Source organism: Amblyomma maculatum, chromosome 3 (assembly GCF_055883805.1).
Source record: "Amblyomma maculatum isolate TAMU_Amacu chromosome 3, ASM5588380v1, whole genome shotgun sequence".
In the NCBI taxonomy this organism is placed as follows: Eukaryota; Metazoa; Arthropoda; class Arachnida; order Ixodida; family Ixodidae; genus Amblyomma; species Amblyomma maculatum.
The window spans coordinates 212,848,311-212,875,900 of NC_139346.1; the positions used below are offsets into that span (position 1 = coordinate 212,848,311).

At 45.7% G+C, this 27,590-nt stretch overlaps 1 protein-coding gene across 1 annotated transcript in view; it reads left to right on the forward strand.

Annotated features, from left to right (window-relative positions):
- LOC146197642 (Na(+)/citrate cotransporter-like) overlaps window positions 1–26,929 on the forward strand; it is a 46,856-nt gene extending 19,927 nt beyond the window's left edge. Inside the window, exons 2-13 of the mRNA XM_084597217.1 lie at window positions 3,722–3,871; window positions 4,424–4,539; window positions 7,973–8,139; window positions 8,634–8,703; window positions 11,044–11,229; window positions 13,723–13,845; window positions 15,253–15,330; window positions 18,543–18,647; window positions 21,744–21,924; window positions 23,393–23,554; window positions 23,860–23,997; window positions 26,532–26,929. Of these exons, the coding sequence (XP_084453343.1) occupies window positions 3,722–3,871; window positions 4,424–4,539; window positions 7,973–8,139; window positions 8,634–8,703; window positions 11,044–11,229; window positions 13,723–13,845; window positions 15,253–15,330; window positions 18,543–18,647; window positions 21,744–21,924; window positions 23,393–23,554; window positions 23,860–23,997; window positions 26,532–26,693 (1,638 nt within the window). The 3' untranslated portion in view covers window positions 26,694–26,929. The remainder of the gene's footprint in view (window positions 1–3,721; window positions 3,872–4,423; window positions 4,540–7,972; window positions 8,140–8,633; window positions 8,704–11,043; window positions 11,230–13,722; window positions 13,846–15,252; window positions 15,331–18,542; window positions 18,648–21,743; window positions 21,925–23,392; window positions 23,555–23,859; window positions 23,998–26,531) is intronic.
- The last annotated feature ends 661 nt before the right edge of the window (window positions 26,930–27,590 follow it).

Consider the following 27,590-nt stretch of genomic DNA (forward strand, 5'->3'; position numbering starts at 1 on the left):
GGTTCAGGTGTCCACAGATCAAGTGTGACAGATACTGCGCCTTTCCCTTCCTATGAACCAACCAACCAACCAACCAACCAACCAACCAACCAACCAACCAACCAACCAACCAAACACTGACAGCAGCGAATCCACTACACTCTCGGACGTCACCTCGCGCAGCGGAACAGCTTCTGGAAACTTTGTGGCTGGGCATAACATAGTGAGGATATACCGGTACCCTGACTCTGTCACAGGAAGTGGCCCAACTACATCTATTACTAACCGGTGAAACGGCTCGGTAATGATTGGTACTAACACCATCGGAGCTTTCCACTTATCTTGCGCCTTTCCAACCCGCTGGCACGTGTCGCATGACCGTACAAAATTTTCCGTGTCCTTAAAACATCCAGGCCAATAGTATTCTTGCAACAGTCTCTGCTTTGTTTTCCTTATTCCAAGGTGACATGACCACGAGCTGCCATGGGAAAGTCGCAGTAAGTCTTCGCGGTACTTTTGGGGAACGACTAATTGGTCCCGCTCTACTCCGCGCTTATCCTTGAATAAGCGATACAGCACTCCCTTTCTCATCTCGAAAGAAATATTGTTTGCTGTCTTAGTGGCGCGGTGGCGCTCCCTTATCTCTTGTATCTTGGGATCATTGGCTTGCTCCATAGCTAAGTCCTCTCGGGTTCCACTTAAAAGTCTCGTGAGATTACTAGACACTGGCGGCAAGAGGTTACTCTCAAGAACGTCCTCATTCCGCGTCTCATCAAGCTCACTTTCAAGTTGACTTATCTGAGATGCCTCGCTCTCAAAGTTTTCTGACCTGCTATCTTCCGCATTTACCACTGTTTTAACTGCCGTTTCCTCCGCTGTGGATTTTTCTGGAATGAGCAGTGTAGCTAGTTCTCGCGCCTTTGAACGTGTTAAGGCTTGCACAACTCTGTCTCCGAAAAGGATGCCCCTCTTTCGCAGTAGCATGTCCGATTTGTTGGAGAACAAATACGGATAGCACTTAGGAAGCTTTCCTGAAACGGCAGCCTCGGTTGTTAACTCGCCGAAAGGGCCCTCGATGACCACGTTCGCGATTGGCAAGCACACACTCTGTTCCTCCACTACCTGGCGGATCCACGCACACTGTCCTGTATAGTCGGAAGGCGACACATACGCCGGATGGACAACATCCATCGTTGCGGCCGAATCGCGCAGTACCTTGCAAGGCTTCCCGTTGACTACTAGGTCATGCAGGTAGGGTTCCAAAAGTTGCATATTTTCATCGCAGTCACTGACATACGAGAAAGCAATCTTTTCTTTCCGGCAGTTGACGGCAATGTGACCCTGCTCATTACACCTAAAGCATGCGAGCGGCTTCCTAGCCTCAAGCTTATTCTTTGTGTTCTGCGCGTTGGTCACTTCCCCACTTTTCTCACTGCCGTCCTTTCTAGGGAGTTTGCCTGAAGAAACCTTCCTTTCTTCGTTTCCAACTCTAGCAAAGTGCCTTTCCTGACGGTTATTCACACTCAACTTGGGATTGCGGGGCCTATCCACTGCTGGGTTGCTGAATTGTCGGCGCGAAGTATACTCCTCAATGAGTTCGGCAGCTTCAGTTGCCGACTTAATGTCGCCTCGGTCCTGTAACCAATTTCTTTCTTTTTCTGGGAGGCAGTTATAAAACTGCTCCAAAAGAATTCGCTCGACTACAGTGTCCCTATCACTGTAGGAATCTGTGCTCTTTAGCCACTCGCCCAAATTGACTCTTAAATTGTACAGGAATTCAGGGTAACTCTCGTCCCTGGACTTAGTAGCGTTCCGAAAACGTTGTCTGAATGCCTCGGCGCTAAGCCTATACTTTCTCAGAAGGCAAGCTTTGACCTTCTCGTAGTTGTCCGCGTCCTCCTTGCTTAGCCGCGCGACAACCTCCGCTGCCTCGCAGGGCAGAACCGTCAATAATCTCTGAGACCAATGTGTCTCGCTGGAAGGACAGTTTTTCGCAGGTTCGCTCAAAGTTAGCCAGATACAGACCGATATCCCCTGATATCACATATGGCTGCATGTACTTTGACATCTTGAAATCTGCCTCCTTGTTGAGAAGAGGTACCGCTAGCTGGGGACAATTGCCCGACCTCTTGCTCAACTCTAGTTCTAATTTCCGGAGCTCAATTTCTAGCTCCAGCCTTTTTGCTTCTGTTTCAATTTCACGCTCACGCCTCTTTTCCTCTTTTTCCCGCTCTTTCTTTTTTTGTCCGATGAGGTTCCATGCTTCACTGAGCTCCTCATCATCGGTTCCCAAATCAGTGATTGCCTTTAAAATCAAGGGTTTTCGTGCCAAACCACTTGTATCAATTCCCAATTCCTCACACAGTAGCAACAGTTCCGGTTTCTGCAGCTTTTGTAGGTCCATGATCGCTCCGAGTGTCGGCTACTTCCAAAACAACTGTGCAAACTACCAAACCTAAAGGCGTTTCCACACTCTTTACCAGTTCTAAAATCTCACCCTGTTCTAGAACCTGGTCCACATCAGAAGAAAAGCCAAGCACTCACCCACACATGCGATCGATGTTCCGAGCTACTTTCTTGTTGGCCGATTGTTGCTCCTGCTTGTTGCTTGAGATGCCACCTCCGATCACCAGATGTTGTGGCTTGTAGCTTCAGATGCCACCTCCGATCACCAGATGTTGTGGCTTGTAGATTCAGATCCCAACGCTGGTCACCAGTTGTCGTGACGCTGGGGCTAAGTCGACCCGGCCTTCACTTGGTAGCGTGCAGAGACTCCGGGTTCATGAAGGATTGAATCTTCGAAGTTGGTAAAATATATACAAGCAGGTTTAATGGCACTTTGAGAAAACTTATTTACATGAAAAAGAAGGGTATATTAACAAAATAGCAAGCGTAAAGAGTTCATAGCGAGAAGCGTCTGGATGAGCCGTTTACCCAGGGCTCGGAGCGTCATTTCGTGCTCTGCAGCGTCCTTAAAACCCCCTATGTCCAGCCCCTCTCTGAAGATGCTGACCAACCAGTTCCAGGGCACGCCCCTCAGATATCGGCATCCAATCGAACACATCACTGCACTGATGATCTGATGCACTGACTGGTCCGGCATTGTTTCGTTGGGCGTGGTCACTTGTTGGCGGGAAGAGCTTGGGAACGGCGAGGAGGTACATTTCTATTCTTCAGCAAAGATCCGGTAGGCTGGTTCCGGTAAGTGGATTTCCTTCTCAGAAACCCAAGTGCACGTGCGCGCCACATACTGCTCCCAGCATTGTCCCTTTCCGACAATTGCAAATCTTTCCTGCATTCCCGGGAAATCATCTAATGGCCGTAATCACCTTGCTCCTTTCTTGTCCTGTACGTCAGCGGATGTGTCACTCTGTCGTCTCTTTGGACAGTAGGCATTCCTCACTGGACAATAGCGCTTCTCGACGGTAAGGGTGAACAATTGAACGTAAGCACTTCCGGCTATTTCCCGCAGGGGGACATTTCTTTGTATTTTTCTAGACGTTCCCTTGACAGGGCCAATTTGGCGTTTGCAGGGTCTTAACATAGCAAAACAGGCTTACACAAAAGGATTCATGGAAACAGGCTCACTTAGAGCCATTGTACCAACAGCACATATCCACAGCACTTATCCATGCCCACAGGCGAACAATAGAGCGCGCAAGTGCGGATGATGCACGGTCATAACAACGCTTACCGATAAGGCAGAAAATCAACAGCGGCATGTTGTTTGCTCTTTGCGCAGAAATCCCGATGCGCCTACGTCGTCGGCGTCGTGGCTCTGTACTGGATCGTGGAGCCTATCCCTCTGGGAGCCACATCACTCATCCCCATTGTGCTCTTCCCAATGCTCGGAGTACTCACCACAGAGAGGACCTGTCAGCTTTACATGAATGTACGCACACGGGGAGGCAGTGCTGAAAGTTTTTCCTGTATTGTATCTACTTTACAGCAAATGCAACAATCGTTTTGTATTTATTTGCGCTGCAGCCTCCGGCTGTTCACTTTAAAACCCATTGTTATTAATGACATGCTTGCCTGCGTCTTTCGCTTTACTGCCTATAGCGTATCAATTCCTATGCGTTTTATTGAGTAAACAGAACTAGTGCCACGAAGCGAAAATGCCAGCGTATGTTTGTAGCCTCGAAGGGAAAGCGCTTACTCTGAAGCAGCAGCATCCACCAGCCGCACACCCACCTCATCCGCACCAGCGGCTGGCGATTCATTTCAGTTGTTTAAATCCGTAATTTTTCTTACGAAGTTTAAATATGATAGTAAGAAACCTTGTTCTTCAATGTTGCACACTCCTATATATCATTAGCAGTGTTTATTGTTAGATTATTAAGTTATAGTATTCATTTCGTTTTGTTCCTAAAGATACCAGTAATGCCGAGAAAATGGTGAAGGAGACAACTCATTGTTCCCCCTTTTTTGCCTTTGTTTTTAGGAAACTAACATAATGTTTGTGGGTACACTGATAATGGCCATCGCAATCGAGCATTCTCACCTGCACCAAAGAATAGCCCTCAAAACATTGTGTTTGTTGGGCACCGGCATAAAGACGTAAGTCCCATCCTGATTTGTTTTGTGCTCTCTTCTACAATTTGTGTCCTAGTGAAGTTTCCTTTGTTTGTAAACAGGCGAAAAAAAAAAGATTAACTTTGTTCTATTGAGTTATGCATGGTTTAGTTCAGGCGAAGAATTAACAGTAAATAAATGAATCAAAGCCACGCGTAAATCGTAATAAACATAATAAACACGTCCGGGTAGAATACTCTTAAAGGCTGCGTCAAAATACTCCCACGCGGGAATCTGACTGGAATATTCGTTAAAATCAGATTGTCAGCTCACAAACACAGCAGCAATTTTGAACCCTTTTTCCACACATTTCCACATAAAAGTGCAGATGTCATCCTTCATTCACTTTGCCCATACTTGTGTTTACCCCAATTTAATGTTCGTGCCCCCGCTTATCTTCGTCCTGGGTGGACCGATAACGTGTGTGGATAGAAATAAATAGCGAAATTTCGAAGACTGTTGTACGCAGAATTAACTGAAATGCTACAGAAAACATGGAAATGAAACAGGAAAGCAATTTAGTTTGTATGCAGAAATATCACGTCATAGTGTGCGCACGTTCTCTTTTCTTCTTTTTATTCTTGTCACTCAAGAAGGACTATTTGTTGGGCCAGTTGGTGCAGCATTTTTCAAAAATGAACGAAGCGCAAACAACACCTTCACATGAAAGAAGACACGGACAAGCACTTGTCCGTGTCTTCTTTCATGTGGATGTGTTGTTAGCGCTTGTTCCATTCTTAAAAAATATTCTTATCACCTTGAACGGCATCATAAATTTGCTTTACAACGGAGACTGGAAGCAAACAAACGAATATAAGAAGCAAAAACACGTCACAGCACACAATTAACGCCTCTCACCAACAGCCCCTTCCATCACAGGATAGTGAGGTGCATGCTGAAGTCATGGTTCGGCAACTCAGTCTCACCTGAAGCGTTTTTAAGTGCTCTGTGTAGGTAACCAAAACGAGAGACCAATCATCTGAGAGCCACTTGTCATCATGAAGCCAGCATCACTAATATAAAAACTACTTTGCACTTTCCCGTACTGTCTCTGTTTGCTTCATAAGATCATGATCATCATCATCATCATCAGCCTGACTATACCCACTGCAGGGCGAAGGCCTCTCCAATATTTCTCCAATTAACCTGGTTCTGTGCTAGCTGCATCCTTAATACGCTTCTCGATCTTTTGCTCCAGCGACACCGACATACATATCCCATCCCATAGAAAACTTTCTTGAAGTTATATCTGCCACATGCCACACCAACGCCTTCTACCGCTCTTTCCTGCCATGCTAAGTTCAGGATTGGAACTACCTTCCTAAGTGCTCGTTTCAATAAACGATATTAATTTGCTTAAAATGCTCTAACAGGTTATATTTACGTTCCAAGTTAGTAATACGTACTTTCACAGCATAATTATTTTAGGTTGAAACCACTGTAGTTGCGTTTCTGCTGCATGTTTTCCTCTTAACATACTGATATGTGACATGTTCGCTCCTATCAGTAACGCCCAACCCAAGCCTTAAGGGTACTGCAAATAAATAAATAAATAAATAAATAAATAAATAAATAAATAAATAAATAAATAAATAAATAAATAAATAAATAAATAAATAAATAAAGTTGCACAATGTAACTGTGGTACGCGACCACGTGGTACGCGACCAGTCGTGTCCGACTCTTCGTGGCCCTATGGACCATATCACGCCATGCTTTCCGGTCTCTCACTATATTCCTAACATCACATAACTTCATCTGCAGCGCCTCGAGGATGCCACCTAACCATCGCGTTCGCTGCCTACCCCTTCTCCGGTTACCCTCAACCTTTCCTAACATCAAATCTTTCTCCAGCGACTCCTCTCTTCTCATCAAATGACCAAAGTAGCTGAGCTTTAACTTTAGAATTTGACCCTCCAATGAGCAGTCAGGGTTTATGATCGACAATATCGACTGATTCGATCTTCTGGCAGTCCAAGGAACTCTCAAGTGTCTCCGCCAGCACCACAATTCAAACGCGTCAATTCTTCGGCGGTCAGCCTTCTTCACAAACCAACTCTCGCATCCATACATCACAACTGGAAATACCATAACACGAGTTATACGGATCTTGGTTGGCAGTGCAATGTCTCTGCTCTTTACTAGGCGGTCAAGGCTAGCCATGGGTCTCTTTCCCAGAAGCAGGCGTCTCCTAATTTCATGGATGCAGTCTCCTTCCGGGGTAATCTTGGAGCCCAAGAAGAGAAAATCTGTCACAGCTTCCACTTCTTGTTCCTTGATGCTCCAGGACTTGATAGGGCAAGACGCCATGATCTTTGTCTTTTTAATGTTCAGTTTAAGCCCAAACTTCTCACTCTCTTCTTATACGCGCATCAGAAGTCTCTTGAGTTCCACTCCACTTTCTGCCATTAAAGTGGTATCATCTGCATATCTAAGGTTGTTACATTTTCCAGCAATCTGCACTCCAGCTGAAGACTCGTCCAGACCGGCTTTCCCCATGATGCACTCAGCATATAGGTTAAATAGGCAGGGCGACAGTATGCAGCCTTGTCTCGCTCCTTTCTCAATCGGAAACCAATCAGTAAGGCCATGCCCAGTTCTGACTATGGCCTCTTGCCCTTCATACAGGTTCCTGAGGAGACAGATGAGGTTAATTGGAACTCCCATCTCTTGGAGAGCTGGGAGTTTCACCACGTAGGCACTCATAAATAGAGCGCTCTACGTAGCAGCGTAGAATATAGTTCGTGTTTCTGACCTTCTCCGGTTCTGAGGCTGTATGAAAGGCCAAAACTCGTCTACCTGGGTTATGCAGACGTGACTGCGCCGCTACAGGAACGAAGCATGCGGTCAAGTATGTATATATATATACATATGTTTGCGAAGTATTTTTCGTTGGCTTCCGCAATTAAAAGTTGAAAAGAGTAGATACTTCTTAGAGACACATTTATTTCTTGTCGACGTTGCGATCGCTAGTCTGTGCACATCTTTTCTGCAATCTTATGTAATCGTAGCCTAGCCTGAAAGCTGAACGGAAACAGGGAAGATAGCGACCGTAACCCAAAAGTACTTAGTGTTCAACAGAGAAAAGGTCTTTGTTAGCTGCTGCTAGAGCTGTTGCAGGAGAGGAAAGACGCCTTTTCCAAGTTGTAGCGTTTTGTTGGCGGACTCATTACAGGACGACGACGCACAATGAATTCATTCCTAAATAACGCCCGTGGAGCATGAAGTACGATCCCCTTCCCTCTTTACCTTTCCGTTCTTGTGGATATGACGTACCATTCTTTCATGTTCTCGTATCAGTGTCATTCACTTCCGTTTTGTCTAGGTACGCAAACTAGTTCGCCTGTACTATATGCCCAGGCCTCGCGACGTAAAATCGCCCCACCCTCCGATGTAAACACGACCATGCAACACGCAGGCTGGTGTTCGGTCTCATGTTCATCTCCATGTTCCTGTCGATCTGGATAAACAACGTGGCCATCACTGCCATGATGATGCCGGTGGTGGACTCGCTGCTGCTAGAGCTGTTGCAGGAGAGGAAAGACGCATTTTCCAAGGAAGAAGTAGACGTCGAAGAAGCACACGGTAAGGCTTTGTTTGTTTTATTCTTATTTAATGTATTGGAAATTCAAAAAGTAATTGTGTTTACCAGAGCCAACGCGTTGTGATAACATCAAATACTGCTTGAGTGGTCAGGCGCCCGCCGCAGTTCCAGTTCCAGGCAGTGCGTGAACGGTCTACGACTGTTCTGCCGCAGTATGGCTCCATCTTTCCGGAGCTAAATTTGATTTCATGTAAATAAGCGTCTCCATAAGTGCTGCGCTCACTCAGACTGCTTTGCAGGGTTGGAGAAGGTCTGTTTTGTCTTTGTATATATGTACTGCTGTTCAACTGAATCGTCTGCTGGCACAACGCTTTAAATAAACGTTTGCAGCATTCTCCCCCGCTATTCTAAGCTTGAGATGAGAAAGAGAAGTGCGTATACTGCCATGCAGCAATTACCACAGTTAATTTGCCGCACTTTAACGTTGTTCATTGCTGTTCTCTCTCTTTTTTTTTTTATGCGCTTTTGTTCGAAGGGTTGAATGTACAAGGTGAAAAGCCAGCTGTCATTAACGGAAACACCTTGCTGCTCCCGCGTCAGATCAGGTGCGTACAGCTTGTTCTTCCTTACTTTCCTTACTGTCCAAAGATTTGTTTAGATTTGCGTTTTACACGCCAGAATATATACAATGCTCTCTGAAGTATTCTCCAGGTAATTCGAAATACTGCCGCGAACCGCTCAAATCTTTATTTGTTCTTTTTCGAAAGCCGCCGGCATGCGGCATTAACACTGTGATGCTAGCACACGGATGAAGAAATGAAGAAATCAATTCTTCCTTCCTCGCCATCTCCCTTCCAGCAAATTTCAGCGTATTATGAAAGAAAACTCAATTTCAGGTTTATACTACTGCATGATCTATCTGTGCCTGAATTTTGAAGGCTTTCAAAGAAAAGAATTGTCATGGATCCATATTTAAGAACACGTATAAAAATTGCGCACTGCGTTTTTGCGCATCAGTACCTTAGAGAAATTGATACTTCGGCAGAAATGCTACAGAGTCTGTCCAGCTATACTTACATTACAGAGGATCCTTGCACCTCGGTTGAAGGGTTTCTCTAACGAGAAACGTATCGGAAGCTCTAGAAGAAAAAGTCTCTTTCGACGTATTTTGACAAAAGAAACTTGGGTGACACTTAAGTTCGCCTAACAGCGTTAATCTAAAAAACTAATTAAACTACTCACTTGATCACTAATTTCTTAATTATTATTACCCTTATTACCTAGTACTATTACCATTATTACTATTACTATTACCATTATTATTACCCATTACCATACAGCCGTAGGCTACAATATTATGTGAAAGTCCACCCGACAAAGACAAATTCGCGCTTTAGCCAAGCTGTACAAGCGTGCCTGCGCGGCCTAGCAGCAGGGTTATGGTGGCTGGTAGGGTCTCTCATTTGGGATGCAAAGTTCACGGAGGGTTCGATTGACATTCCTTGAGACTGAGTTGCCAGCGCCTGCGAACTTGGAATGTTCCGTGACCTCGCGACGTCACACAGCCCGCCAATAATAATAATAATAATAATAATAATAATAATAATAATAATAATAATAATAATAATAATAATAATAATAATAATAATAATAATAATAATAATAATAATAATAATAATAATAATAATAATAATAATAATAATAATAATTGGTTCACAGGAAAGGAAAGGCGCAGTATTTGTCACACTTGTTCTGTGGACACCTGACCCGCACCATAAGGGAGGAGGAAGGTGGGAGTGAAAGAGGAAAGTGAGAAAGGGGCCGTATAGTGGTAAGCTCCGGAGTAATTTTGACCACCTGGGGATCTTTGACGTGCACTGACATCGCATAGCACACGGACGCCACTCCGTTTCGCCTCAACCGAAACGCAGCCACCGGCGGTCGGGATCGAACCCGGGAACTCCGGTACCACTGCACCACCGCGGTGGGGCACACAGCCCGCCAACAAATCAGTTTTAGAGCGCAGCTCTTTGGCGCCCGTTCCTGGGTTTCGCGGCGGCGTCGGCGTTCTCCCTCGTAACCAGCTCCACTTTCACTCCCACCTTCCTTCCTTCCCTTACGGCGCGGTTGCTGTGTCCACAGAAAATGAGTGAGACAGATACTGCGCCTTTCCATTCATGTGAACCAATTATGAAAGGCACGCTTCACAGCTCAAGTGGACTTTCACTCTCACCTTCCTTCCTCCCCTTACGGCGCGATTCAGGTGTCCACAGAAACAAGTGTGACAGATACTGCGCCTTTCCATTCATGTGAACCAACTTTGAAAGGCACGCTTCAGAGCTCAAGTGGACTTTCACTCTCACCTTCCTTCCTCCCCTTCCGGCGCGATTCAGGTGTCCACAGAAACAAGTGACCAACACTTCGCCTTTACAATCGTGTGAAACAATTATGAAAGGCACGCTTCACAGCTCAAGTGGAAGACGCGACCACAAATGGTGCACACTGCAAAGATAATTCATGAATAATGCGACGCCCACACCGAACTGCAGGGTAACATGTGCAGTAACCGAGAATTCACACACTCACAGAGAAAAGCATCATATTTTGATGTAGCTTGCTTATATACACCTACTTCACCACGGTAAAAAAAAACAAAAACTTCGCTTTTCAAAATATGTCTCGAATGGCATCGTTCCAGCATTAAGCTCTTTGGCGCCTGTTCCTGGGTTTCGCGTCGCCATTGTCCCTCGTAACCAGTTGTCTGTAATTGTACATATATGTCTTGCTCGAATTAGTTGCCTAAATCTATAGAAAAGCTGAAACAGCTGACGAGCTGCGCTCAAATTTCGCATTAGAAAGTACCGTAATCGTCGTCATTTTTTTAGTGGTCAGATGGATGCTCATTCTCCCACTGACAGTGTCGCCTTGCTTCTTTCACTTTGCAGTGACAAGACCTCCATGGTCACCGTACCGGTCATCCTGCGCAGCCGAAACAGCCGCTCCGATGAGGAACAGAGACAACGCATCCGAGTGTTGCTCTACCTGAGCGTTATCTACGGCGCCAACACTGGCGCCATCACCACAATCACGAGCGCCGCCTCCAATGTTGTCTTCAAATTTGTCGTCGAGGAGTGAGTCTGTAATGCATGTTGTTGTTGTGGCTGTCAGAAGAAGGAAAAAAAATGCACGGGCCTACTACTGGCTCTGTAGCTAAGCCACCTCAGCTACCTGATTTATTGATTTATTTATAGGAAGGGAAAGGCGCGGTAACTGCCTCACTTGATTTCTGTGGACACCGCAACCGCGCCGTAAGGGAAGGGAGGAAGATGGGAGTGAAAGTGGAAAGAGAGAAAGAGGAGCCGTAGTGGAGGGCTACGAAGTAATTTCGACCACCTGGGGATCTTTAACGTGCGCTGACATCGCACAGCACACGACGCCTCTTCGTTTCGCCTCCATCGAAACGCAGCCGACGAGGTCGGGTTCGAACCCGGGAACTCCGGCACAGTAGTCGGGCGTCTTACCACTACACCAGCCCGGCGGGGCACCCTCGTGCGTACAGAAGGGAAAATAGAGAAGAAAGAAAATGAAGATGGAGAGTAAGACGCGTGCCGCAACAACAGCCGTCGTCCACCACCGGGTGCAATGACGGCCTACAACAGATGAAAATTCGGTGGCTGGCTAGCCCTCGCCGGAAGCGGCGGTGACCTACCTGTCCCAGCCCCATAGGGCCAGGAACAGCCGCCCTTCACCATCGATAACTATCGAATACTATGACGTGAAACGCTCATTCACGTAGCACGCGTGCAGTATACCCGCTGATACTTAAAGGAGTAACGAGAGAGAGAAAAAAGGAGAAAGAGAAAACCTTTAAGGGCATTACGCGATAGCGTTACGCTACTATAAGCTACCAAGTTATGCGGGAACAGGTCGCAGGCTACCATCCGACATATCAAACCCCACTTTAAACGAGCCGCATGAACGTGAATGTGTGGCCTTGAAGTAGCGGGCATCCAAGAGCACTGAAAGGTTTATTCTTATCCCACCTTCCACCTTTCCACCTCAAATGAGCAACCAGAGGGGCAGCTCCTCCCAACTTTCTGATTTCAGGTGGTCTCGTTAAGTGGCAAAAACCATCGAAGAATCCGCCATGGCAGCTGCGAGCTACCATGTGTCAGCACCAAGCCTATGACGTTTCGCTCAGAATGCCGACGCCGACACCGGATTTCTACTTATCGTGTCATTTAACGCTATCGGGTTAAAAGTCTTCAATGAAAATTGGGAGAACTTAATGTGAAATCGTTACAAGCCTCTTTGCGAGAAAAGAGGGCACAGAAAATCACGAGCCTGCCTCCTGTTGGCGGCCGGTGACATCAACTGCAGGCTCGCAGGTGGCACGTCTGTGTACTCGCGAGCATGGTTCTGGCAGGTGTCAGTTGGCAGGGTGACTGATTGGTCGGCTGTGCGTGTGACGTCACCAAATCGCATGTAAATGCAGAATTTGCAGGAGCTGTCAACTTGCGCAGCAAATGGGCACTGACTGGTGGACTGGCGGTGGCGGTGATGTCGATGGCGCGAAATTCGGATGGCTTCCCATGCGAAATATAGCAAGGAAGAAAAACGTAGTTAAAAATAAACTGGGGTGAATAACCTAGGCTGCTACTATTGAAAGTGAAAAGTGTCAAGAAGGTCAGCGGATTGCATATAGCCAAAGAAAAGGTTAAGTACATGCAACGAAAGACAATGCAGGGGCCTAATGTCGCTTTGCTTCTGTTTCCAGCACGTATCCAGTTCTGGTATATGTAGGTTGTCAGTTAAGAGAGAAACAAAAAAGGATGTGCTAGACAGTTTCTGTTGCCACTGAACCTCAGTGATCACATGCCATCCGGAGGCGTTGGCTTCAAAGAGCGCCAATGCCCATATGGGCGCAGACTGCATACTCAACACTCACGCTATTGCAGTGCCTTGAGGTGACACTATAGGTGCATAAATGCAGACGATTGTGATTTTAAATTTACAGCGCGCTGCAGAATTACAAGCGCCCCGCACAATGCTTCTCTGAGCTACACCGCTGAATCTTCGAGCTCAAATTTCGCACAGAGTTGGCATTTGGTCGGCAGTATGTTTTAATACCAAATTTGTTTGCGATACTTCACTGATTCAATCGGAAGAAGTCCGATGTTTCTATCGTATGCGGCGACTGCGAAGCAATACAAGCCGCTGACGCAGCGCTGGCGCCGGAGACGCCATCTGATGCTGTTCTCAGCGTCTCTGTTACAGCTAAAGCGGTTGAAGGAGAGGTAACGAAAGGTTGTTGCAAACAGCACAAGATGGCGCCACCAATGCCAGCGCTAAGACCGAGGAGCTTTAAGCGCTTCTCTTGCTTCGCCGCCGCCGCAAAGAACATCCAGCTTCTTCTGATGAAATCAGGCAAGTACCCCAAACAAATATAGTATTACAAAATGCTGCCTACCAAATGTCATTTCTGTGCCAAATGTGAGCTGTGAGGATTCAACGGTTTAGCAGAGGCTGAGAAGCATTCGACGACGCGCACGCTATTATGCGACGCACTCTTCATAAGAGCAGCTTACAAGAATTCCAATTGGTAATATTTTGTGTATTTGCAGCCTCTATGCCGAACGGGCTCCTGTGGACTATGCCCTCTGGTTGTTCTTCGCCCTACCGGCTACCGTGATCAGCACAGCCATCATCTTTGTCGTCGTACTGCCCGTGTTCTTCCGATGCAAAAAGTAGGTGCTGAGCATCATTGCTTAAATTGTGCCATTGATGACAGATTATAAGCAAAACGGGTCAGTTCAAATGCGACCGCAGTGTGTGGGCAATAGCATGGTAAGGTACGTCCTGCCTACGTACGTAATGCGGTTACGGGTCAGAGTAAGCTGTATATATGCACAACAGGCCTCATTACACTCTCAAGTTGAAGGAGGGAGAGTGACATTAGTTATGCGCTTATCAGATAGGAAGCAGCATTAGAAACACTGTCTTAATCCCACAGATCTGCCGCAGCGCCCGGACGTGGACCAGCGGAGGTGCACGCTCAAAGCGATGGCTGTGCAGATTTTGACCATAGCGCGTACCGCCCTACGGCCAACAAGGACGGAGATCCAGCAATATCACGTTCTCCACATTCTAAAGCGCCAGTGTCGCACTTTTTGCGGACGACTACACTTTGCTCGGGCCCGTGACTGGAGCAAATATTCAAAGTGCGCACGCCCACCTACCTCTAACTGGGTCGACATAGGTATTCTAAAAAAGACAGCGGGGAGCAAAAAAAAAAAAAAAAAAAGAAACAGAAGGGTCTGTCGCAGCCTCCCAATTCGCAACCTCGCATCAAACCAACTCTCCAGTTCTTGATTGCAAGGAGCCCAATAAGGCGCGTAGCCCAGATGGGAAGAACGAACGGGAAACTGATAGATACGGGCGCTGGGAAGAAGTTCAAGTCACATGAAGAGATGCAGCATAACGGCTCCTTTCCACTTGCTCAGGCCCCAAGGAGGATCCCCAATGAGCAACGGCAGCAGCACAGCAGACCCATGCTCAGGTCGCTTGAGGCGCACAATCACCACGTAATTAAACTGAGAATAAAAAGCGAAGTGTGTTTCAACTTCACTGTAGAGAAAGGGCATTGCATTTTAGAAGCTATACTAAGCAAATTTGTATTTAACGCTGTTCGCTTTTCATTCTCTTTTTACTTGCTCAGGCAGCAGGTATTATAACCCAAAGGCAATGAACGTTGCGGAGTTGGAAAGGAGCGTTCACGCGTTGTTTTCATCCGAAGCATGTGTCATGCGCATGCTAAGGAACAAATTACGACAATGAAGTAGCCTTTGCTTTCGAAGATATGTGGAGGCATAAGTGTGAGTGCGTAGAAATATTACTGGTGTTCTTGCATGTGCGCATTAGCGGAGTTACAGACAAGTGGTGAAAACGCATATTTCCGTAATGACAGTCTGATAAAATATTTTTTTTCTGGTGCCCAACGGCTATGATGATAAAGGCATGCAGGCTTCAGTGCCATAAATCCCTACTCAACCTAAAACACATTTGTTTTCTTACGTCGTTTACGCAGATACTCGGCTCCAGCGTCACCACCCTTTCCAAATTAATGTACCTAATGAAGCGTTTGAACATTACAGGCCAGACCTGGGGGAAGAAAGCAGAAACTCTGCCATGGAAGCTGTTCGTCGCAACTATTCGGCTCTAGGATCAATGAGGTACGTCGGCGATGCCAACCCGTACACGAGAGTAGTGAGCTGGCTCTCGTGCTTGGGAGACAGCGATGTATTCACTAGAACGGACACTGTCTTATAGTCTGTATCAAAAAAAAAAAAAAATGTGGAGCTACATTCAAAGTTGAAAGCTTTCGCATACCAGTCAGCAAGCAAGTTGACGTGGTGCGCACTGTGATGGCAAGGTGACCGCTGTAGAAGACTTTTGCAGCGACAGTTTCGGCACGTCCAGCGGAATCATGCCGTCGGCAGCGCTCGCCCCCTCCATTCACTTGCACCGATCCGGACGACCATCCATGTACCTCGTTCATCCGTTGCACGCTGGAGAGATGCTCGAAAGCGATGCACAAGCGTCTGGTCACTCAGCTTCTTTTTAATATATTGAGGGCTTTTTTGGAACGCGGAAAAAGCATGAGATATGTCAAGCACGTATAAAAATTACTTGGAGGTTTCTGGATGCGCCCTGCATTTTTGCGTATCGCAATTGAAGTCTGCGGCCAGTACTTTTTAAATGTTCAGTTTTATACACAATTAAAAAAAGCGTTAATAGAGAAATACATGTACCCTGGATAACTATAGGTTAGTGACAGCGTTATGCATTCGGTACCATGCGCGTCCGGAGTGCATTTAATTTCTAAAATCTTATTTTAAGTTCGTTGGGACTGCATGCATATGAGGGTGTTTCTAGAGGGTTAGTTTTTTTATGAGAAGAAAACTTGCTTCAGATTATATTACCCCTGGAGATGTACCAGGCCTACGGCTATCACCACGTAAGAGGTAGAATGCGTGAATTAGTTTCATAATTAACTGAATACATTACTTATTATTTAAGCTTTCATCTTCAGCGGAACGTTACACGCGCAGAACTGAAGCTCGTCCTCCAAAAACTATATAGTTGAAAAAAAAAAAAAACTAAATACATTGCTACCCTTCTAAACCTAGTCATGCACAGCGAAAGCGTGTCGCTAGCACTTCCTAGGCGAGCGCTACTCTTTAAACCGCGCACAAGTGCGCGACGAGTCACACGATCTGACAGCGGGAGAGCGGATGCGCGGGCTCCAGCTGCGGCAGCGGAACCACCTTGGCTAGTCACATGGTCGAACCAGTGCAGCTCCGGTGCGGCTGAAGGTCGCTGAAGGTCATAGCCGCGTAACAGGGACCACAGATGTCAGCTATGTAGGCGGATTCATACTGTAATGCAACGCCAGCGATCGCATCCGGCGTAGATAACTCCATCTCGGCGCTTTGACGCCGGATTGCGAGCGAAATGACTGCTGAATATATTGAGCTAAGTGGTACAGAATGACGTGAACGCCGGCGGACGAGACGCGAATTTCTTTATGTACTTATTTAGCGCAATATTTTCAGTAAAAAGTAAAAAACACAATCTGGGCCTGCTCTTGCCTTGTTGAAATTGCTGCGCGCGTAGGGCACAGAAGCGGTAGCTGTCAGTGAGGCCGCGGTCGAAGCGAAATTGACGGCGAACCGCCGCGCGTCCGTCTGGGTTTCCGGTGGCTCCAGCAGAGCGAGGAAATCTCTAGGTGTAGCGACCTACGTCACACAAGTGCGCTGTGTTGTGGTGTGAAGCCGCCTATCAGGGTGAAATTTGTGGGCCTTGTAAGGCAAGCGATAAAATATTTAATTCTTTTTTTTTCTTGCTATACAGCTTGGAAGACGAGCGATTAAAACATACCCCCTAAAATAAGAATGAAAAAAAAAATCATAACGTATGTAGCTAATCAGCGAATTAATTAAAGCAGCGTATCTCTTGCCAGGTGTCTGTCGTAGCCATCGATATATCCTTAGGGCTAAAATAAATCTAAAACCAGTTGCTTTCTTTAGATTTGGACCTTCTTAAAAAAGCATCATGTGTACCATGTGTACACATGATGTGTACACAAAAAAGCATCATTTGTACGGCTAGCTACGTTGTTTCAATCAAGCTATGGCGTTTACATAAAGCATTTTTCTTACTGGCCGCAAGCGATAATTCGCGAAGAAAAAGAAATCCTCCAGGAGACAGCGGCGCTATTCGAGATGAGCATCAGATAAAATCCTATTTTCTCTGCAGCGCTCCTGTGATGAAGCTTTGCGCGCCCGGGCCACTGGATTTAACTAGCAGATGGCTATGACTGCTTTTTTGGACGCCAATAAGAAAGCGACGTAAATCGTAGCTTGACGGAATCAAAGCCAATGGCCGTTTTTTTAGGCGATCTGCAGAATTTGCACAGACACTTTGTTCTTTAAGCCAATGAATGAAAGTTAACAAATTAGTACCTACTAGTTCATTAACTTTAGGTAAAGAAAAATTTTGCAGACAAGGATGGGCGACTTTCAATAGCACTCAGTTTCATTGGGCTCTGGTACGCCGTATTTTTCAAAACTTACTTACATTCAGCTGGGACAACCGGTATATATCTGTTTAGGACAGAAAAGTTCACCCCATACGGACCCTTTCGGTCGTATGAATCTCAGCGACAGCTTACGTACTAGCCGCAGATATAAGCACACCATGCCCTCCGAATGTAGACTTCGCCAGGAGGTGCAACCGCTTTCAAAGGTGCTGCTGTCGAGTGCACCTTTCATATCCGTTGGGTCTGTTTTCGTACTCTGGAATAGGCTTGGTCATCAAAGAACTGCCTCGCACCCACATGGTTCGCTCACCAAGTTTACTTCGGGCACGCTACACCGAGCAAGACAACGGTGGACATGGCTGGGGATTATTTATGCGTGGCCTTCAAATATATATATATATATACATATATATATATATATATATATATATAAATATATATATATATATATATATATATATATATATATATATATATATATATATATATATATATATATATATATATATATATATATATATATATATATATATATGAAAGCACAGTTGTGCACGGCATGTACATCTTATGGGCATTATTTGCCTGATATATATATATATATATATATATGAAAGCACAGTTGTGCACTGCATGTACATCTTATGGGCATTATTTGCCTGATATTTAAAGAAATCTCATTGTACGCTTTTGGAATTACCTATACCGGATTCAGCAGACAATGAGGAAAATTCGTGATCATGCTTTAGAAGATTCGTAGACACATAACTATTCACAAAATTTTAGTTGATTTAGTTGCGAATGCGCACGAATCCCTCTTTTAGTGATCACGTACTTGTTCCACAGGTTCCACGAGCTGGCCGTCCTCTTCCTGTTCATGCTGCTTGTGTTCCTATGGCTGTTCCGGGACCCTATGTTCGCTAGGGGTTGGGCAACATTGTTCCATTCCATGTGAGTTCATTCAATCTTAAGGGCGCCGATCACAGAGGCAAGAGTGTGCATTCACGGAGATACGATACCGACGTCATCTAATGACACATTGGGGGTAAAACAACATGGGGCACTTGTTGGATTAGTATCAATGCGAATGCAATTCAAGGTATACCTTGAATTGCATTCGCATATGCAGTTCCTTTAAGAAGCTATGTTTATAGAAACATTGATATCTAGCTTCCAGTACACAAATGTGGGAGTGTAATCTGGTAGCATTTATTTGTAAACTGAAATCGAAACAACTTTATCTGAATTTGCCTGAAAATGCAATATAAAATATTTAGTCGATTAATTTTAAACTAGACAAAAGACGCGACACAGAGGATAGAAGTAAATAAGACGAGACTGGACTAAGAACTCAAGTTTTATTTAAGGAAAGAATACAACCAAGACTCGCACTGAGATGCGCGCGCACAGTACCCAAACCAATGAAAGGGCAGAAACAATTCAAAGTCATGGTCCTACTATAGAGTCCTCTAAAAGAGTGAATTCCTTACTATGTAAGTTAACCGACAGCTTGGCCACACACGTGTCCTTAGCCTTAACGATGTAAAAAGCATCATCTCCCGACAAATTTGGTTTTCATCTTCATAAACTACAGAAATGTCGCTGAAATCAGGCATGCAGAAAGACGGGTCGTCCTCCGATTTACGCTCCCGAGGTAGCGCGTGCAACGCCAGATTAGAGTTCGCCTTCCCTCCTAGAGAGAGTGCTCCATCAGGCGCACATCTTCCTATCTGCACGCAGTAGCGTCGACCACAAGGCAGCGGAACGCGATAAATCACGTTGTTTCTGTAAGTGGTCAGTCTTCTCTTATGTGACACTGTGCACTGAAACCGATCACCGGACGCATTGTCGAGCCTCCTTTTAACGCTGGCGCACACGCTTATCTTATTTTTAGCTGTGAAGACAGCGTCATACTTCACCGCAAGTTTCTTGAATCGGTGCGAGGCACCGTGGGGGTAATGTATAGCAGCCACCCTTTTTCACCGCACCGCCATGTCAGCATCATACGGCCCAGTGTTGCTCTTTCTCAAACACGCCAATATGCGTTCAGACAGGCGGGCGAGATGGACAGTTCGAACCTAGCTGCCACTAACTTCGAAACCTGATGCGAGAAAGTGTCCTCAGCGCGGTGATGGCATGGCTTACGTAAAACGCACTAAGTGCATGCAACTGCCAATCCCTACTTTAGCAACATCGAGTGGTCCGACTCATAGCTAAGAAGAGGCTTGCCTGACTTGGGGCTGTACCCAAACACGCGTGATCGTTTGGAAAGCACAGATCCAAATCAAGAAACTGTCAATGGTTATCGTTAGGAAATTCAGACGTAAAAAACAGGCCTTGACCACACTCCTTGAACATTCCTAAAACATCCAGATTCCTAAAGCAATGAGCATGATGTTGAGGACCTGTTCTATTCTCAATTCATTCCGTTCTATTCATTGCCACAGAATAGGCTTCTGAAGTGTGTACAAGACTGCATCACGGTGGATAATGATGAACAGGTTTTTAGTGATGCGTGCAGAATTTCAGTTGCTATAGCTTCATGTAGCTGTTGTCCTTTTACCGCAACTCCACTTTTGTCTTTTGGCAAGGCAGCTGTCCAGAAGTCCGGCGTATGCATAGGGTCACAGATTGCACCTTCACTCAGCGATATTTTTCTGCGTAAAGTTGACACTGCATTATAGCCCGGTTTGGAAGCCTTTGACATAGTATCGTTTCGCTGTGTTGATTACTACTTCATTTTCTTAGACAAGGATGGCTCTGATAAATTGACACAATATGTTTTAGGAATGTTCAAGGAGTGTGATCGAGGCCTGTCTTTTACGTCTGAATTTCCTAAATACAATCATATACAGTTTCTTGATTTGGATCTGCGCTTTGGTGATGATCACGTGTGTGGGGCACAGCAACAGGTCAGGCAAGCTTCTTCTCAGCTATGAGTCGGACCACTTGAGGTTGGTAAAGTATGGGTTGGCAGTCGCGTGCATCAAGTCCGCTTTACGTAAGTCATTCCATCACCGCGCTGAGGACGCTCGCTCACATCAGGTTTCGAAGTTAGCAGCTGGGTTGAACTGCACATCTCGTCCGCCTTAAAACGTGTTTTGACTCGCTTGAGAAAGAGCAACACTGGGCCGAATGATGCTGACGTGGTGGCGCGGCGAAAAAATGTGGCTGTTATACATTACCTCCACGGTGTTTCGCATCGATTCAAGAAACTTGCGGCGAAGTATGACGTTGTCTTCACAGCTAAAAACAAGATAGGAGGCTCGTGCGCAAGCGCTGGAAGGAGGCTCGACAATGCGTCCGGTGATCGGCTTCAGTGCACTGTGTCACATAAGACAAGGCTGCCACTTGCAGAAAGAACGTGATTTATCGCGTTCCGCTGCCTTGTGGTCGACGCTACTACGGGCAGATAGGAAGATGTGAGCCTGATGGAGAACTCTCTCTTGGAGGGAAGGCGAACTCTAATCTGGCGTTGCACGCGCTACCTCGGGAGCGTAAATCGGAGGACGACCCGTCTTTCTGCATGCCTGATTTCAGCGACATTTCTGTAGTTTACGGAAATGAAAAACAAATTTGTCGGGTGATAGTTGAGGCTTTTAACATCGCTAAGGCTAAGGACACGAGTGTGGCCAAGCCGTCGGTTAACTTACATAGTAAGAAATTCGCTCTTTTAGAGGACTCTATAGTAGGACCATGACTTTGAATTGTTTCTGCCCTTTCATTGGTTTGGGTTTTGTGCGCGATCCTCAGTGCGAGTCTTGGTTGTATTCTTTCCTTCAATAAAACTTTAGTTGTTAGTCCAGCCTCGTCTTGTTTTCATCTATCCTCTGTGTCGCGTTATTTCGCTGGTTTAAAATGAATGCTGACCAACTCGCCCAGTCGTCGACTTTGTGGAATTTAGTCGACCTATTAGTCCAGCTTGCGTTACTTTAGTTGACTTCGGATGCTTCATTTGCTGCATTACGGGTAAAAAAAAAAAAAAAGGGGGGGGGGGGGGTCTACATTAGAAGTGATTGTTGCTTTTTTCTTTTTCTCCAAATGCAGAAAGCCCAAGGATGCCACAGCAGTCATGATACCCGTGGTTCTGCTGTTCATGATTCCCGCTCGGCCCTTCGACGGCGCCAGGAGTCCTGGCCTCGTAACGTGGCCTGTGGTACAGTCCAAGCTGCAGTGGAGTGTCATTCTGCTCATTGGGAGCGGTTTTGCCATCGCCGAAGCCATGCGGGTAGGGCAGCGCCTGAGAATGCATGTCATAAATACATTCAAGGCAGTTATATCGAACCCTGATATTTAAAAATTTGGCCACATCAAACGCACATATTACCCTTCTAAAAGTCCCACGTGAAAACAGGAAATTCTTGCTATACATACGAACTGCGGTTTCGGCTGTCGTTCTACATTAAGGGTTTTTGTTCTGTTTTTTTTTTTTTTTTTTTTTTTTTTTTTTTTTTTTAAGAAAGTCCAAAATTAAAAGGCGACAGACTTTGGATTGGTCTGGTTTTTGGTGGCTTTAACGTCCCAAAGCGGCCCAGGCTATGAGAGACGCCGTAGTGGAGAAATCTGGAAATTTCGGCCGCCTAGGGTTCTGACATCGCACAGCACACGGGCGCCTTGCTTTTCGCCTCCATCGAAGAGCGGCCACCGAGGCCGGGATTCGATCCTGCATCCTTGGGAACTGTAGTCGAGCACCGTAACCACTGTGCCACCCCGGCGGGTGGCGCAGTGGTTACGGCGCTCGACTACTGTTCTTTTTACGGCTATACTGTTTGGAAGATGAGCTCCAAACATGCAACTACTACATGTTCCATAAAATGAGAATTTAAAAAGTTAAGTAATGTATTTAGCTAATAAGCGAACTAATTGAAGCACTCTGCCTCTTACCTAATGTCCGCTGTATCACCAAATATAGTCCCAGGGCTGAAATAAATCTGAAGCCACTTGCCTTTGTCGTAAAAGTTTGGACCTTGTAAAAAAATAACAATAAAAGGGTACAGCCGGTATGTAGCGACGTCCCGCATAGCCTGAGCCGCTCTGAGACGTTAGGCCACATTGAAATAAACCAAAAGAAATCACGCGACGACGTAAAAGTGGCCTTTGGTCTCTAGCCCTCATTTTCTAAGCCACGTCGCTGCGATGCTGGGAAGCCAGCCTAAGATCCTCACGCGTCATGATTCGCTGCAGAAGGATTTTTTGTAATTAACTGTTCTTTGAACATTCGAACGGGCATCTCGAATCCAATAATGATGCCACACATGACGCACGCAACCTAGACTTACCAACATCCTATACAGTCATCGTTAGATTGAATAATTCGAAACCGAAACACAGTCAAATTTATATATAAGTTATTTAGCACGCTCAGCTTAGCAGCACGTGGTGACCTAATGTCTTATGCACCATTACAGAGACGAAAACATGCAACAAAACGTAGGTGTCCTTTAAAAGTACAAAAAAAAAGTGCAATAAGATACTGCAGATGCACACGGTACCACGGTACACCGGATAATATTAGCAGTGGGTCTAAAGCAACAGTTACTTCTTGTACTTCTTGGCGTACAACTGCACTGTAATTGCTGCAAGAATCTTGAAGGAATTATACCTCGTATTTTTATTACTATAAAATTATTAGTGACGTTAACTGTGAGATACGTTGCCACTGAACAGAGACACTAAATGACCAGGCCCCCTTGCAGGTTTCTGGTCTGTCCCTGGTTCTAGGCCAACAGCTCGGCCACCTTGCTCATCTACCTGCAGGTGTCCTCATGATGTGCCTCAGCATCATGTGCTCGTTCATGTCAGAACTGGTCAGCAATGCGGGCACTGTGACGGTCCTGCTGCCAGTTTTCGCGGCGCTGGTGAGTGGATGTATTCGCCATTGCCCCTCGTGAAGCGTCAGCAGCATAGAACATGTGACAGTGAAGAGTGCAGACCTTGGTTTCTTGGTGATCGTAGACAACTTAACATTTGAATAACGTTCAAGGACACGCGATGGTGCAAATGCTGCACGCTATTTTACATGCTTCTAGGTGGAACTGTTTAGAACTTTACTGCCAATTTTCGCAAGTTTCCGCAACGCATAAAGTCCATTACTGTACTTGCCTGGATTTAGTTCTAGCTCGTGTTTGTGAGAAAAACCACTCTGCTTTCTCCGTTTCTGAAGGCCGAGGACCTGCACATAAACCCATTGCTTTTCATGATACCGGCAACGCTCACCAGCAACTTCGCCTTCTTACTGCCGGTGGGGACCCCGGCGAATGCCATCGTCTACGAGCATGCACGACTAAAGGTCTCAGACATGGTAAGCCCATCGTAAGGCACGCAAAGAGATCAAAATATGATATAACCAGGGAAGCGTGGCTACTAAATAAATTCCCAGCATCGAAGCTTCAGCGGTGATAACCTAGAAAGTAATTATTTGACAAAAACTTATGCAGGGGATTGAGTGACTGCGGCGTTCTCTTGCTGAGACTACGGACGGTCTCAAGGGAAAGCGTGCCCTCTTTCCTACGGCCTTTGCAATCGCCGCGGAAGCAATGGGAGCTTTCCTCCTTGATTTATGCTCTTCGTCGCCGCTAGTGGCGCGAAGGTCAAGATCCCACTACTGCTAGGGTGCCTCGATGCCACCGTGCTCGATGCCTTTCGACGCCCTGGTGCTGGTCGCCTAATTTCGCGCTCTTTCCAGCAGGTTTCTGGTGAGTGCAGTAAAAATAAAATAAAACGAAATAAAATAGAAGGTGGTTGCTTTAGCTGCATGTCACCAGCATTTCTTACGAATGAACAGTCTTTACAACAAAATTTGGCCATTATAACCATCAAAAACGAATCACTTTTCACTTTTGTTCGTCATTAGTATGACAATTAGCATATAATAGTGCGGTCTTAAATGCAGATGAGGGTGTATTGATTCATTCCTTGAAAAAGGTTCTGATGTGATCGGGTTCGGGGGCCGACTTTTGGATAGCCTGATCAGGCGGGAAAGACATCGAACTGGGAGCAGCAGTTATCTCACATGGACATCTGCTCATGAGAGGTTGGCAGGAAACGAGACAGCAGACGCAGCCGACTGCGCGCTCCCTCACCAGACTTTATCCTCCCCACTCGACCAAGAACTCGATTTTAATCTGTTTTATACCTTCGAAGACATTATAATATATTAAGATAGCCATCTGTTTTTACCTCCACTCATTTAAAGGCCGATGAGCGGCTCCCTCTCCGCCTTATCAGCAATACATTGCAGTGCCCGTCAGCCCTAAAACGTTTTGACCCCTCATTTAGCGGCAGCTTCTCGCACTGTAGAGCGGTGTCTTTAGACTCCGATTACATGGTGCGAGCCTATCCCTCCAACCCGGCTACTTCCCCCCCTCATCCTCAACCCAACCCGGGAGGACTGGAAGGCGGTCCTATAGGAAGCTCGGCTGCCAAGACTAGGCTCAACAAGCCGTAGCCGGGCGTGCCCTAGCGGCGGCTACCGCCACCGGACAGCCCGAACTAGGGACCTTCACCTTGTGCTTGCAAGGAGCAGTTCCTTACGGGCTGATTCAAGTATACCTCCTGTCAGTTGTATAGCGTAACAAATATTTTCACCACCACTACCCGCGAACTACCGGGCACCTGATATTCCTGGCCTTATGCACCCACGTGGGACGCTACTATTCACTACAAAAAGAGATCAATCTTCATTGTGAACACAATAGGGAAAACGTTTTGTACAATTTCTGTTCTGGACAAATTCATCAATGTCCCGCAGTTATTCTTCGACGCATACATCTATATACACTCATTAATCCTGCCCAATCTTTCCTCTATCGTATGAGGCACTCTCTCGCATACCCGAATTGTCCTGAACCCTATATTAATTCAGAACACTGTTTTTAATCACGTCCCGTTGCAATTCAGTCCCGTCTTTTCCCACACACTTTTCCCCCAATATGGCGGGCTTGGCGAGTTTCGGGCCAGCTGACAGACCAGTTGGCCTTGGTGATCCTTACTCAGGATATTCTCGACATTCATTAAAATTGTTTCTTCCTACACTTGCCTCTACGACTTTGCCTTAAAAGTAGCTCTCCTACTCAGTATAGTACTAGTTAGCGCTACTGGTTAAGACCACTGATAATCGACAAATTTTTCATATTTCACTGCGGCGTTGCTGGCAACGACCACGCTGACGCTGCTACAAGAACTGTGTCTGACGATCCATTAGTTCCCGTTATTCCCTTTCCATTCTCACGAAGAGTTGCAACCAGACTTGTGGCTATTGAATTCCGGCGATCGCTTTTTGTGGTGTGATCCGGAATATCAGTACAGACCTTTGCATCGAACTGACACACTTACGGCTTTCGAATGACGCAGAATTTGGATAGGTGCCGTCGTAATTGCCTGCACCGAATTCGCTTGGACGTGTCATACACAAAACCTTTACAAAATCAATATATCCAGCAGCCCTCTGTGCTCTACATGTGAGGTGCGTGAATGCTTTAGACACTTCATATGCTGCTGCCGAAGGCTTATCGCGCACCGGAAGGGCTTATCGCTCACCGGAGGGCATGACGTTCTAGTTTAGGTTTATTTCAGGACGCAAACCTGCGTCTTGAACATGTATTTGGTCCCTGGTGTGATCGGTCTTCGGTTTCACGAGCCACGAAAGCATTAAAACTTTAATAACTTTCCTAAAGAATGCGGGGTTGATAGGAAGCCTTTGAAACTCATCTGCATGGTCGTGTGCGTGACATTGTGTGATTGATTTCTGCTTAATTCTTTTTTTTCCCTTCACTTCTTTTTCACCATCATAGGGGGTAGTATGGCAGGCTTATTCGCTTATTTCTTCACTCACAGGTTGTCCCTGGACTCTTGGTGAAGACAATCACAATGTTCACTACCGTGGGCGTGACGTACGTTCTTGGAGATCCAATCTTCGGCATGTTCAGTGATGCAGAGTGGGTCAAACCGGCGTTGGAGGCCAACTTCAGCAGCGCTGCCGCTCCTGCCGCACTCTAGTGCTCGTGGGAGACAGAGGATCCTGTATACTCCGATGTCTGTGATGTGAGGGGAAGTGACCAGAACTTGAATACTGCGCAAAGGCTTCCCAGAGAGTCTCGTACATGTCCGATCAACGTAAACACGCTGAACGGTTGTACAGGACAAATGGCGAAAGTGCGAACTAAGAAATGCATGATCTCGTGAGGGACCGGCCAGTCTTCGAAAGAAATGACCATTTTTTTATATATATATATATATATATATATATATATATATATATATATATATATATATATATATATATATATATATATATATATATATATTGCCGTCGTCACAAGCATGGTTAGCAATAAACGTACTTAAATATATTTTGTGGATTTCATTAGAAAAATAATAAAGAATGGTACGCCCTATTAGCCCATGCCAAAATTGTCTATGTACTTCAATGGAAAAGTTTATGGTCAGCTATGTCTATCTATAGACTTTTATAGTCTGCTATAAAGTGCCATTGAAATATTTATAGGCAGCTACAGAAAACTCTATACCACTTTGTCTATAGCTTCTGGATTATACAAAATCTCTTTAGCTAACTATAGAAAACCATATGTCCATGAAGCTATAGACTTCTAGTCATAGAGTTATCTTTAGCTGTCTATAGAAATTTGAATGGCTCTAAAGCTACAGACTGCAAGCCATAGAATCAGTTTTAGCAAGATAGAGAAAAGTTTATGCTCCTGAAGCTATAGAATATTAGTAATACTGATATCTTTGATGTCTGTAGAAATTTGAATGCCTCTAAAACTACAGACTACAAGTCATATAAGCTGCTTTAGCTGGTTATAGAAAAGTGCATGTTCCTGAATGTATAAACTACTAGTCATACAGTTACCTCTAGCGGTCTATAGAAATGTG